Raw genomic sequence first — 13,612 nt, forward strand, 5'->3', positions numbered from 1 at the left:
CAGACCTCCACAATGGGCACAAGCAATCCATCAATTAATAAAAAGAGCGAGAAAGAAGGAAAATGGCTACTTTAGTGAAACTAAATCAACATTGCGAGACACAAAGCTTTCTGCCTACTCATCCCTTATAATAACCTTGTCTCTATCACATTTATTTTGAAATCAAAACACACTTTCTATAGGAGGAATAGTTGACTTTCTCCCCTCAGAAATACTAGGCAAGGTAGTAAAATACCTTCCAGTTTATATTCGGCCACAAATATTTATTAAGTAGGGCATTGTGGGAGGCCCCAGGGCAAGGATGGTGAATATTCACGATCTATGGAGGGGAGAGATTTAAAGCAACTGTGAGATCCACAGTGAAATTACGAGGGAAGAGGCCACAGAGGAAGCAAAGACAGAAAATACAGTTCACCAGGGACTGGAAGAGGGTGAGAAAGACTTCCCAAGGGGGTGACATTTTAGCTGCTGAGTTGAATTTCACCTGGGGAGAAAAGGTTGAGAGGAAAAAACTAATGTGAAGAAAGGTAAGGTGACTAAGAAATGTCAGGACATCTTAGAGAATACATACAGTACAGAGCAGCGGCAGGCGGGGCCGAGGGCTGCAGAGGGAGAGGGGGTGACCGAGCAGACTACTGTGACTGCCCCGAGAGGACATTCTTGAGAATTCAGACTTTGTTTTGTATGCCATACAGATTTAACAGAGGCTCTTAAGCCAGAAAGCAAACTCGAAACAGGGATCTCAGCTGTGGTTGTGTTATATGTTTATTTTTTCCTTTGTTTTATTTTGTTTTTAACTAAAGTATTTCCAAATTACTGCCAGGCACATAGGTACATAGTAGGTGCTCAATAAATATTTGTGGAATGCATTTTAAGAAGAGGAGTTAAAAGACATTGATGTTAATACTTTAAGGAATTCATAAGAGAATTGTAACAATGTTCACAAAAAATAAAAAACAAGGGAAAGCTTTACTTATTTATTTATTTATTTATTTATTTATTTATTTATTTATTTTGCTGAGGAAGATTAGCCCTGAGCTAACATCTATGCTAATCTTCCTCCACTTTACATGTGGCTCGCCACCACACAGCATGGCTGACGAGTGGTGTAGGTCCACCCCTGGGATCCGAACCTGCGAACCCAGGCCGCAGAAGCAGAGCATGCCGAACTTCACGACTACACCACAGGCCAGCTATTAATAGGTAAGGAGCATCAAATGCCTAATAATATTAATTTCTGGTTGAATAATCTTTGACAATGTGTGTGTGTTACCATTTTCAGGTAAAGTGGATCGTGATATATGATTTTTTTTAAAAACTTACATTTTTCTGTGATTGCTGTTCTCACATCTGAACTGGAAGCTTTATTTTTCAAATTCTGTGCCAACGTAAAAACATAATCAAGCTGAGGGTGGCGCTGTTCTAAGTCAGCCCTCGTGATCTGTCGAGAAGAAATGATTATTAAGATAAGATAAGCCACGTGGTAAGAATACTAACGAAGCAAACTGACGTGCCGACATGGAAGTTGGGGTTGTTTTCCTCCTAGAAGGGACACCGAGGCATCACGATGCGGCAGAGAAAGTGCAGGATTTGGAGTCAGGGGACCTAAGTTCAAATCTCAGCTCTCCCACTTAGCACCTGGGTCCCCAGACGAGGCTCTTTACCTCTCTGGGTTCTGTTTGCACAAAAAGAAATAATAAACACTCACAGCTCAGCTCTATCAAGTCTGAGGAGATTAAATGAAGAAAATCCTTTTGAAAACTAAAAAATGATCTGAAAACATTAGCAGTGATTTCTGCTGCTCATGCCTTGCGTATCTGTCCTACATCAGACAGGAACACAAATTAATGTCACCTCCAGGGACCGGGGCGAGCTATTAGGAAAACGCTGATTGGAATACAGTCAGCGCTCCATATCCATGAGTTCCACATCGCTGGATTCAACCAACCACGGATGGAAAGAGCTACAATGGTTGCATCTTTACTGAACACGTACAGACTGTTTTTTCTTATCATTTTTCCCTAAACAATATACTACAGCAATTATTAAGATAGCATTTACATTGTGTTAGATATCATAAGTAATATAGAAATGATTTAAAGTATAAGAGAGGAGGTTATTTGCAAATACTACCCATTTTATATAAGGGACTTGAGCACTGGCGAATTCTGGTGGCCACAGGGGTCCTGGGACCGATCCCCCACAGATACTGAGGGCCAACTGTAACGGCAATTAAATAATCTTAGACATGAAAACCTGCAGCTCAAGAAAGTTTGTATCTTAGTACTGATAAATATGGGAGAAAAGTTAACATTATGAAAACGGTGTGTTTTAAGAACAGAACTAATAAATAGCCATAAAGATTGGAAAACACAATTTCCAACAAGTACAGATAGCGTGGCAAAGATTCTCTCCCAGCTTTTCCTCTTTATGAATTCACTAATTTTTCAGACTTCAGTTACTCCTATAGTGTCAAATATTATTTCTAAATGTATTACTCACAACTTCTAACCCCGAATACCAGAGACATTTCAATGAATGCTGATCATTTCCTTCTAAATGGCACAAGAGTCTCGCAACACAACATACCTGAAACGAAATCAATCAAACCCTCCTCCTCATTCCATTTCTTCCATTCCTTATTTCCACTAATTGTAATAGCATCATCTTAGCCACTCAGACAGGGCTCTTTTCCTTGTTTTAAGCATCTCTTGTGCTATCCCCAGTCTTCTTACTAAAGCAGAGCATTGTTATGACCAGTCTACAGCCACAATTTAAAAAAGATAAAGAGGGGCCAGCCCCATGGCCCAGTGGTTAAGTCCGCACACTCTGCTTAGGCGGCCCAGGGTTTCACTGGTTTGGATCCTGGGTGCAGACATGGCACCGCTCATCAGGCCACACTGAGGCGGCATCCCACATAGCAGAGCCAGAAGGACCTACAACTAGAATATACAACTATGTACTGGGGGGGCTTTGGGGAAAAGAAGAAGAAGAAAAAAGAAGATTGGCAACAGATGTTAGCTCAGATCCCAATCTTAAAAAAAAAAAAAAGGAAAAGAAAAGAAAAAGGAAAAAAGATGCTTGCCAGTTGCTTACAGACCAAAAGCTCAAGGGGCCTCATGTAGCCCACATGCTCCTTCACAAGGTGACCCTCAGCTGCCCTTGCTATCTTACTTCCACTACACTTCTTTATCGCACAAATGTTGACCCAGTGTTCCACATGCTCCCCACCGCCTGTCTTCATTCCCTCTCTTCCCTACACCAGGAATGTCATTTACTTTGTCTCCAGATGTCAAACTCCCACACAGTCTGCCTTCCATCCTTGTAGAAGTAATCCCCTTCCTCATCCTGGCTCCACCTGGACCCGCTCTGCGGCTTGTACCAGATTCGGCCTTGTCGCAGCCACTTGTCTGCTTATACGCAGTCAGCGCCTCTGCCTCAGTTTCCACATATTTGTAACCTGGAGATAAAATCACTGCCTACCTCACAAGATCAAGAAAGAGAATGAGCTAATATATGTAAAATACTTAGAGAAATAAGCAGCACACATTAAGCACTTCACCAAAGTTAGCAAGAGCTGCTATTATTATTTTATGGTACCCTCCCAACTTCTATCTAGTATATTCCTTTCAGTATCCTTATACGACACACAGCCCAGAACCTAGCACACACTGAACATGGAAAAAGAACTGTACAAATCGATATTAGATGGTATGTGTATAAAATCATAGACAGGAGATTCTCACTTCTAAAGTCAGCAATTAAACAAATCAGCTCATTATGAAACATAAATTGAAAAGGCACTTCAGGAAATTGTGCCTTGTGACCCTGGGCATGAAGTGTGACAGTTGCATTCACTGATACTGATGTGGCAGATTCATGATACCAGTTTTAGGTCTTCAAAATACCCTGAGACTACAGTTTACGTTAGTAAACATGATCTTACCAAAACAGTACAAATGCAAGAAAAGGTTTACTCTTTGGAGCTAGCCCAGGATGGTCATTTGACAGATCAAGAACGTGTTAAAGTTCATTCTCCCAGAGTTTAGGATAAACAAAGGGGATCCAAACAGATCTCGTCTCCCTCTGTGTGGTGGTATTTCCATACCAAGCCTTTACACCGTGCACCTACTTTCATTCGGGAAACTGTCTTATTGATCTCTTCTACGTCCCCAACAGTGACAATGTTGGACTTCAGCATCTGGTCGATCAATACCAGCCAGTCTGCTAGTTCTGTTATCGTCTTATCCAGATCAGCAGGAATTGAAATTTCCGAAGTACGAGGAGGCTGAGCAGGAATATCTGATGCAGATGATGTTAGCACCACCTTTTGGACACTAGGATGAGCTGAAATAAAAAATGTAGCAAAGTGTTAGGAAATCAACAGGATATGGTGACTGTGGTGGTATAATGGTGACCTGTGTACCTGTATTTACATAAAATCTAGTTAAAGTAAAAATACTGTAAGAGGTGTTTATTTTTTCATGCTGAAATGGCAGTGGTATTTCCTGTAGCATCTCTGTCTTTGAGAGCCATACAGCCGATTCAACACACAGTCTCACAATAGCCTAGGGCAGCAATAACTCGGAAGTAACTAACACTGATACCGAGAGAAAATAAAATAAAAAATAAACCAACTGTGGGAAAATTAGGAGCGTTATTTTATGCTATCAAGATGTGTGCCTTAATTATAAAGTCAATTTATTCCTAATTTTCTTTTCTTTTTCACTTAACTTTATAACACGATCATTAGTCACTCTTAATAAGATCACTGTGAATACCTATGTAATAACCTACGTGTAACTTTCAGTTAACCCTTTCCCTGTAGCTGGACACTTAGAGGGCTCCTGAAATTTTCCTTTAAAAAAGAACTTGCAAGGAATATCTTTTTGCGTCGAGCATTTTGCACATTTCTGATTACCACCTTAGCATAAATGTCCCAAAGTAGAATTACCGGGTCAGAAAATTTGAAAACATTTAACGTACCTAAAACTTATTGCCAAATTGTCTTCCTTCCAAGTTGGAAATTTACACTTCCAGCAGCAGTGTGTGGATCTACAAGCATCCTGCACCCACACCAACGATATTCCCTCTCAGTAGATAAATACGTATCTTTCACCATTGTCTTCATTTAATGACTTTCTGATTGCCAATGAGAGTAGCATTTTTCATGTTTTTTAACCAAATATGGTATAATTTCTAACTGTGTTCTTTATCTCCTTCCTTATCAATTTGGATGAACTCTTCATAAAGGGAAGATGAACCCTTGCCATATTGCTGAAAACAATGTTTTTATTTCCTGATGTTTTAATGTGGGTTTTTTTTTTCCTCTTTAACATATAGATGCTAACAAACTTGGGGTGATCAATCCATAAACCTGTCTTGAGAGATTGTCTTTCCTAAATTTTTAAAGTTAAAAAGTCATATCTTCTCCAAAGATTTGATAAATATCTTCTCTATTTTTTATTTGTATGTTTTTGTCTTGTTTTGTTTTTAATGATGGGAGGTTGGTTACTGTTTTTCTTTAGTTTTGATACAAGAGGGAATTGAATTAATAATTAGATCCATCTGGAACCCCCTTTAGCATACAGTATATTAGATGAGGCTTAGATAATATTTCTTAAAAAGATAGTCAATCTGTAAATTCAACACAACTGTATAGTTTTGAGTGTAACCTGACAAAACCATATGTTCAAGTTTCTGATTTTAAAATTAATATAGAAAAGGGCCCAAAACAGACAAAAAACTTTTATTTTTGGTAGAGAGTTATGCCCTACCAGATATTTCATTATATTATTACATAGCGTATAACAAATGATTCACCTGGCACATTATGGACCCAGACATTCAGGTTGGGAGAGAAGAGCCACAGAGCAGAGAACCTCGACCTTGGCAGAGTGAATCAAAGGCCACTGAGGAGGAATTTGCTGGTCAACAAATGATGCTGGGAAAAGTGGGGACCCTTGGCTGGAATGGGGAGATGCTGGGACAGATTTTGACTTCACAAGCACATCAGGAAAATTAATTCTTAGTGAACTAAGGACCAGAATATGAAACCCAAATTGTGAAACTGTTAGTTGAAAATATAGAAGAATATCTTTATGACTTCAGAGTACTAAATCACAAAAAAGGGACGCTATTAACAGATCATTAATGTTTAAGAATTCTGAAGGGCCAGCCTGTGGCACAGAGGTTAAGTTCGTGCACTCTGCTTGGGCAGCCCGGGGTTCATGGGTTCGGATCCCAGGCACAGACCTACATACTGCTCATCAGGCCATGCTGTGGTGGTGGCCCATATACAACGTAGAGGAAGGTTGGCACACATGTTAGCTCAGGGACAATCTTCCTTAGGCAAAAAGAGGAAGATGGGCAACAGGTGTTGACTCAGGACCAATCTTCCTCACCAAAAATTAAAATAGATAAATAAAGGGGTAAACCATATTACTAAAAAAAACAAAAATTCTGAAAAAAGCACCATAAGTAAAGATTTAAAGCCACAGGTTAAGGGAGAAGGTGTTTGCAACACACATTCCAGACAAGGAACTAGTAATCAAAATAATTTTTTTAACTCCAAAAATATCGACAGACAAACCACAGAAGAGGAAACAAGAAAGACAATAAACATATGAAAAAAAGGCTAAGCCACACATGTAACTGAGGAAATGCCAATAAAAATGAACTACCCTATCTCCACAGGTCACAGGTTTGCAAAGTGACCTCTGGGGAACTCTGGGTTCCTGGGGTGGGGACGCCTAAACTACGACAGCATCATCATAAGCAATTTGCCTTTTCACGCCCATCCTTTCCCAAATGTAGAACGGCGTCTTTCACAAGGTTACATGACATGAAACATCACAAGGGAACAAACACAGAAGCAGATACGAGAATCCAAGTGTCTGCTAACATGCCAGAAATTAAAAGATTTTCAAGAATGCAAAGCAATGCCACTTTTCCAAATTTTTTTTTGTTTTAGAAAATCCAATTTCTTACAATAATATTCTATAAAAATATATTATTTTTATTAATATACAATGAATGGGTTTATTATTGCTATTTTAAACATATTAATAAACTATTTTTGAAATTTCTCAGTTTTACTTTCTAATTAGGTAAATATTCATAAACATAACTCACACAACGAAAGCTTTTTGGGGGTCCTCAATAATTATTGAAAGTATAAAGAGGTTCTGAGAATAGACTGTTGAAGCACCGGTAACAATGTAAAACCATGAGAACCCTCACGCACAACTGGTAGAAATGGAGACCAGAACAAGGAGTGCAGGCAGCAGCTAGGGGAGTAGCAGCTAGCCACAGTCTACGACCCAGCCACTCCGCCACTACACGCCCTAGAGAAGACCTCCCATGTCATCCTGCCTAATCCTCATCGCTGCTTTCGCTGTAGTTTTAAAAAATTGAAAACAACAAATATTCATTCACTGTTTCAATTCATCAAATACCTATGAAGAATCTACCATGTGCCATGTGCACAGCACTGTTCTGGATGCTGCAGTATGGCAGCGCGCAGGACAAGGCCCTGCCCTCGTGGAGCCTACATTCTGGTGGGTAGATGGATATATGTCATGAAGCAAAACCAAGACAGAGAGACAGAGGGTGTATTTGAGATACGGTGATCAGGTCAGGAAAGGCGTATCCAAGAGGGGGACATTTGAGGAGAGAACTGAAGGAAGTGAGCGTGTGAAACATGCAAATATGTGAGGGAAGGACATTTGGGTAAGAAGAGAAGCAGCAGCAGCGAGCACAAAGGCCATAAGCGGAAGTGTTCTTGGCATGTTAGAGACAGTAAGAAAACCAGTGTTTTGAAGCAGCATGAACAAAGAGAAAAGAAATAAGAAAAGAGATTAGAAAGAACAGGCAGCAGGCAGATGATACACGGTCTTCTGGACCACCGTAAGACACTGGAACTCACTTATGCATGACAGAAGTGATTAAAAGATTGTGAACAAAGGAGCGAGACAATCAAAATTACATTTCTAAAGCATGACTCCGCTCCTACCAGAAGAACAGAATCAGGACGATGAGTTAGGAGAAGATTCCAATAATCTAGATGAAAGATGAGGGTTTTCAAGACCAGAGAAGTGGCTGGAATGGGCATGGGCCTGACACACCTTGCTCACGGATGGGATACGAAATCCACAGAAGAGTCGCAGATGACTCCAAGTATATTGGCCTCAGAACTGGCTGAATCTTCTAAAGTTAAAAAGCGTCTACAGTTATGGGACTAGGAAGCATAGTTAGAGAAGAGAGTCCCGAGGATGGAAGTATATCCATGCAACGGAATACTATACCTCAGTTTAAATGAATACATGAGAGCTATCGGCGTCAGAATGTATGCCAGTGAGAATGATCCAGTAGAGAGGAGAGAAGGAGGACAAGCAAAAAGCCAAGAGAAGATGCGATGCGAAGCACAAGTGGAGGAGATGGTCTGAGACAGAGAGAGAGAGGACTCTTCCGCTGAACAGGAAGGAAGCCTGCAGAGTTTGTGGGTACAGCCGTAGGTAGGTTGATGGACTTTGTGATGGGAACAAGAAGAAGTCTTGTCAGACAAAAAGCATTTTATCTTTAAAAGATGAGATGCGGTCATTAGGTGAGAGATGGGTCGCAAGCAGTTCTCAGAAGAAAGTGCAGGAGGACTGCCTGTCAGCGCGGAGCGCCCTTTCGAGTACAGTCAGCAGGAAGCGGGCATGGATGAACCAGAAAACAATCTGCCAAGTGAAAGAAGCATTAAGGATTCCATTTATAGGAGATATCCAGAACAGATAATCTATAGGGTGGTCACAGGTTGGTGGTTGCAGGGCCTGGGGCAGAAGGGAACAGGAGACACCGCTGAAGGTGGACACGGTTTTACTTTGGAGTGATGCGAATATTTTGAAACTAGACAGAGGTGGTAGCTGCACAATACTGCAAATGTCCCAAATGCCACTGAATTGTGGACTTTAAAATGGCTAATTTTGTTTTTTAATATAATAAAAAAAGAAGAAAAAACGGAATTAAACCATAGTGTAGGAGGAAGACACACTGCAATGAGCTTCAGCTCTCACACTTGTCCCATGGAGGAATAGCCTGTCAGGGTGAACCGCCCACCTACTGGACGGTGTGGTTTTGCTGTCAGCTGTTTACACCTCTACACATGTATGCAAATTTTCCCTACTCCTTTGTCCTAATGATGTTGAAAAAAGGTAAGATAACCTAGTGCTCTTTTATAAATGCATCGAGTCTTTTCCCTACAGCTATGGAGTTGGGCTTGTAGTTGCAAAGTACCAGGACCCAAATGTTAATTAGAGTGTCTCGGATATTAATCGACAAAACCGATCAGGCCCCAGGCATTTCCCGTGCAAGGTACTGGGAAATACAAGTAAAACAGAACGCTAACGTGGCCCTCAGCAAGTTTGCAATCTCAGAAAAAGAAAAAGAACTCTTGTCACTCATTACTTTTTCTGACTCCTGAAGAGGAAGAGGAAGAGGAAGAGGAGGGGGTGGTGGGTAGGAGGCGAGGGCGAGGAGAAATTGAGATGGGGAGGGGGGGAAGAGAAAGAAGTGGGTGAGGAAGAAGAGAGGGGGAGAAGGAGAGGGCGGGGCAGCGGCAGCAGCTGGCACAGAGGAAGCAGATACTTAGGGTAATCAGATCTGGGGTTCTGCCAGGTGACTCAGAGGGAGGGCAGGGCCAGGTGGCTCAGAGAGCTTGCAGGCAGTGGCTACACGGCTATGGCATGGCAGCCTGCACTCTAATCTCAGCAAGCAGAGAAGGAAATAAATAGTGAGAAAGTACTCTTCTGTCTCCACATCTAAGTGATCAGTATTTGTTGATATGCCTTCCCTGGGATGGAGAACTCTTCTAAACCCCCACTTCCCACCTGGTTCCAGGGTTATCTAAACCTTTTGTTTTCAGTCACAACCAGCATCCAATTAGGCACCCCCAGAACATGCTCACACGGTGGGTTACAGCAGACTTTCTGAAAAGATGCACATCCCCAGAAGACGAGCCCCCATTTCTCCCCCAGCCTCTCCCTCTCCCTTCAGCAGGATCTGTTGAGGCCCAGGTCCCACTCTAGTCCCAGGAAAAAGCAATTATCCTCCTAGAGAGGGAACGCTATGCACACACCAGGCAGTCAAATATGTCTTGGTTTAAAGAAGACATTCTTTTCAAATAATTAAAAATAGAAAAGTCAGTCACAATTGCATTGCGCTTTTAAATAAGTTTTCCTAATTCATATATGATGCTCATAATCATAAAATTTTGCTATGCTTATAAAAAAATTTTGTTAATCTTACCAGCAATTCTTGTCTGAGACACAGAACACGGTTCCTGGATGCGTTCCTTCGGTGTGCTAGGTACTTCTCTGCATATCTACAGCATCAGGCCAAATAGACAGAGAAGAACAGTATATAAATACAGATGACTATATTTTCGAAAGAAGAACTGTTACTCTAAATGACAGCTCTCTTGCTTTTCTTCCCCCTCAATGCCCAAGCTTCTGTCTCTGCCTTCACTATCCACTGCCATCTTGCTCAAGCCCCCACTCTGTGGACACTACTATCAAGAAGGCTATCTAGTCCTTAGCTGCCCTGGCTCTTTGCAACATTTAATGCGGTCACCCCTCCTCCCTTGAATTCTCTTAATATTCTGCCATCCTGACTTGACTCCTACCTCTCTGGCTGACGTTCTAAGTGTCCTTCATCAGCTCATTTTCCTCAACCCATCCATCAAATACCGACATTCTCCACGGTAGGTTTTTGGTCTCTTACCCTTTACCCTGGCCTCTCTCCGTGGGTCCTGGTTCCAATGGTTTCATCTATCATATTGCACTTTTAAGAGATTGAAGACTCCTAGAAACATATCTTTAGCCCAGCTCTCTCGTCAACTGGATGTTCAGACATGTCCAAATCTACATTCATCATCTGTCTCCTTGACAGCCTCTTCACAAAGCTGTCTACAACTTTAATGGGTCTTTGCTCAGAGGAGTTAACTGATATCCTGATATTCTAAGAATATCCATCCTCAGGATCACTCCACCCATCTCTATGGTGCAGCTATAGTGACCTTCCAAAACGTAACTTTCTCCTGCTTAAAATCCATCAGTAGTTGCCCACCACCCTCAAGGTGGTGAGTTGTTCTCAAGATGGAGCTCAAATTCCTTGTGATGCATGGCAAGCCCTCTAGGATCTGGTCTCTGCAAGCATCTCTCATCCTTCCACCTCATATTGAGCTACTTCCAGGACCTAGACGCAATGTGCTCATTCTCTTCTCCTCTAGACCCTTTCACTTACTACTGCTTCTCCCTACAATGCCCTGACCCCCATTCTTTGTGTGTGTGTGAGAGGAAGATTGACCCTGAGCTAACATCTGTTGCCCATCTTCCTCTTTTTGCTTGAGGAAGATTGTTGCTGAGCTAATATCTGTGTCTTCCTCTATTTTATGTGGGATGTCATCACAGCATGGCCTGACAAGCAGTGCTAGGCCTGTGCCCAGGATCCAAACCTGTGAACCCCAGGCCACTGAAGTGGAACGCACGAACTTAACCGCTACACCACCAGGCTGACCCAGCCAATCCCACATGCTTCATCTGACCAATACTTATCCATCCTTTATAAATTGACTTGGATATGATCTCCTCCACAAAATCTTCCATGATTATCCCCCAAAGCCAGGTAGGTGCCCTACCTTTCTGTCCCCATGGATATATCTGTGTTATAATTTCTGGTCTACTTGTCTCACCTACAATCAGCTCTTTGGGTTAGAGGCAGTGTCATACCCTTGGCTGTATTCCTAGTTTTTAAAATAGTACCCGGCACAAAGTGAGAGTCCAGTAAAAACCTATTGAGTGAATGAATGCATGAATAAATGAAATATCTCAGGTTAGTATTTCCTGAAGTGTGTTAGCTGAAATTCCCTGCACAATAAGCACTGCTTGGTCTTAGACATTCATAATTCACCTAAGTACAGTAAAATCTATGTGCAGCCTTGGGATAAAAGGAAGCATAGGCTTTGTCTAATAAAGTGCTCCCAAAGTTGCCGGTAGGCCCTATTCTACACAATACTCACTGACATCTTTTGTGTTAAGTAAATATGTGTGCTCTGATTGACTATACACAGGCTGAGACTGGCATGTTTGACCCTGGGCTGACACATCTGGAAATGAACGTCAGGAAGAGAGAGGAGCAGATGAAGTCAGAGAAAAAACAGGAAGCCAGAACAGGCGGGCTCAATACGTCTCAGTAAGGATTTTAGCCTTTCCTCTGCGTGAGATGGAAACCATTAGTGAGCTCTGCTCAGAGGACTGACCTGCTCTGAATTACGTTATAACCAGTGCTTCGGCTGCTTTGTTGAGGAGAGACTGACAAAGGGCAGAGGAGGAAGCAGGGAGACCAGCGAGGAGGCCTTTGCAGTGATCGAGACAAGAGACATGGGGGCTTAAAACAAGTTAGTGCAATGGGGACAGTGAAAAGCAGTCGAACTTATGAAATTTTGCAAATCCAAGAAAAGCTGAAAGAGTTGTACAGGGAACACCCAGGTGCCACCCAACATCTAGAATTCTTAAAACTTTGCTAAATTTGCTTTATTATGTATCTAGCCATCTCACCATCCATCAAACCATTCACCAAAGGGATAACGTATTTTGAAGGAGAAATTGCTGATGGTGACTGCAAGGTTTGTTTTTCTAATTGAGATAAAATTCACATACCATAAGAGTGACTGCAAGGTTTTGGGCCTAAACAATAATAAGCATGTAACTATCAGTAACAGAAGTAGGAGAAGTAGAGTGAGGTGCAAGACAGAGGCGGATATTAGGAGCCTGACTTTGTTAGTTTGAGACGTCTATTAGACATCCAGATAAGAGATGCTGAGCAGGCAGTTGCATATGCAAGTCTAGAGTATGGAGAGAGATCCAGGCCAGAAACAGAGATGTGTGAGTCATCAGTAAAAGTAATTCATCAAAGCAGTAAGTCTTAATCAGAGAAGCCAGATCAACACAGCACCTGCATCATTCAATACAGGATGGAGGCTACCATTTCAACAGGACCCAGAGGGAAGAAATTACTGCTATGGGATACATCCAAACCAGGACAGAGGCACATCCACTCAATGTCCCAGAAAGACCTCATCCTCTGCTATGGTATGTACTAGGCCAAAATAAATAGAAATCTATGACTTTATCTGCCTTTAACTGTTTCAACTGCAAAAAAAGCAACGGTATGAGGAAAAGAACCTTATCCTAGTCGTATTTGTAGCCACGTGCCATTATATCCCACCTGGAACCTACTGTATGGATGGTGAATGAATAAAATCATTAAAAATAAACCTACATATGTGAAAAGTCATGTGCAACATCAGGAAGCTATTTTAATGTCTTCATTTTCAGAGTATAATTATTGGCATTTTATTGCCTAATTCATTATTTAATGTAGTATATAATGTATAACTCCCCTAGGCCAAAACATTCCACATAAAATAAAAAGTATTCTTCGAAAACATATGCTTCTGTCCATAACAGATGAAAAAAATAACAATTATAAACACTAGTAAGCATTAGTAAAATGTGCCCATATTTGGGTATACTTCAAAGAAAAACAGTTACATGAGCCTACTTCTTTG

At 41.5% G+C, this 13,612-nt stretch overlaps 1 protein-coding gene across 33 annotated transcripts in view; it reads right to left on the minus strand.

The window, feature by feature from the left end:
- Positions 1-13,612, minus strand: part of UTRN (utrophin) — a 478,290-nt gene that overhangs the window by 247,105 nt on the left and 217,573 nt on the right. For all 33 annotated transcript variants that reach the window (XR_011434362.1, XR_011434361.1, XM_070256224.1 and 30 more), the window contains 3 exons: positions 10,291-10,366; positions 4,133-4,347; positions 1,324-1,441 (listed from right to left, as the gene is read on the minus strand). Coding sequence is in view for 31 of the 33 variants with exons in the window: in XM_070256224.1 (XP_070112325.1) it covers positions 1,324-1,441; positions 4,133-4,347; positions 10,291-10,366 (409 nt within the window). In the remaining 2 variants the exon portion in view is untranslated. The remainder of the gene's footprint in view (positions 1-1,323; positions 1,442-4,132; positions 4,348-10,290; positions 10,367-13,612) is intronic.

Source organism: Equus caballus, chromosome 31 (assembly GCF_041296265.1).
Source record: "Equus caballus isolate H_3958 breed thoroughbred chromosome 31, TB-T2T, whole genome shotgun sequence".
NCBI lineage: Eukaryota > Metazoa > Chordata > Mammalia > Perissodactyla > Equidae > Equus > Equus caballus.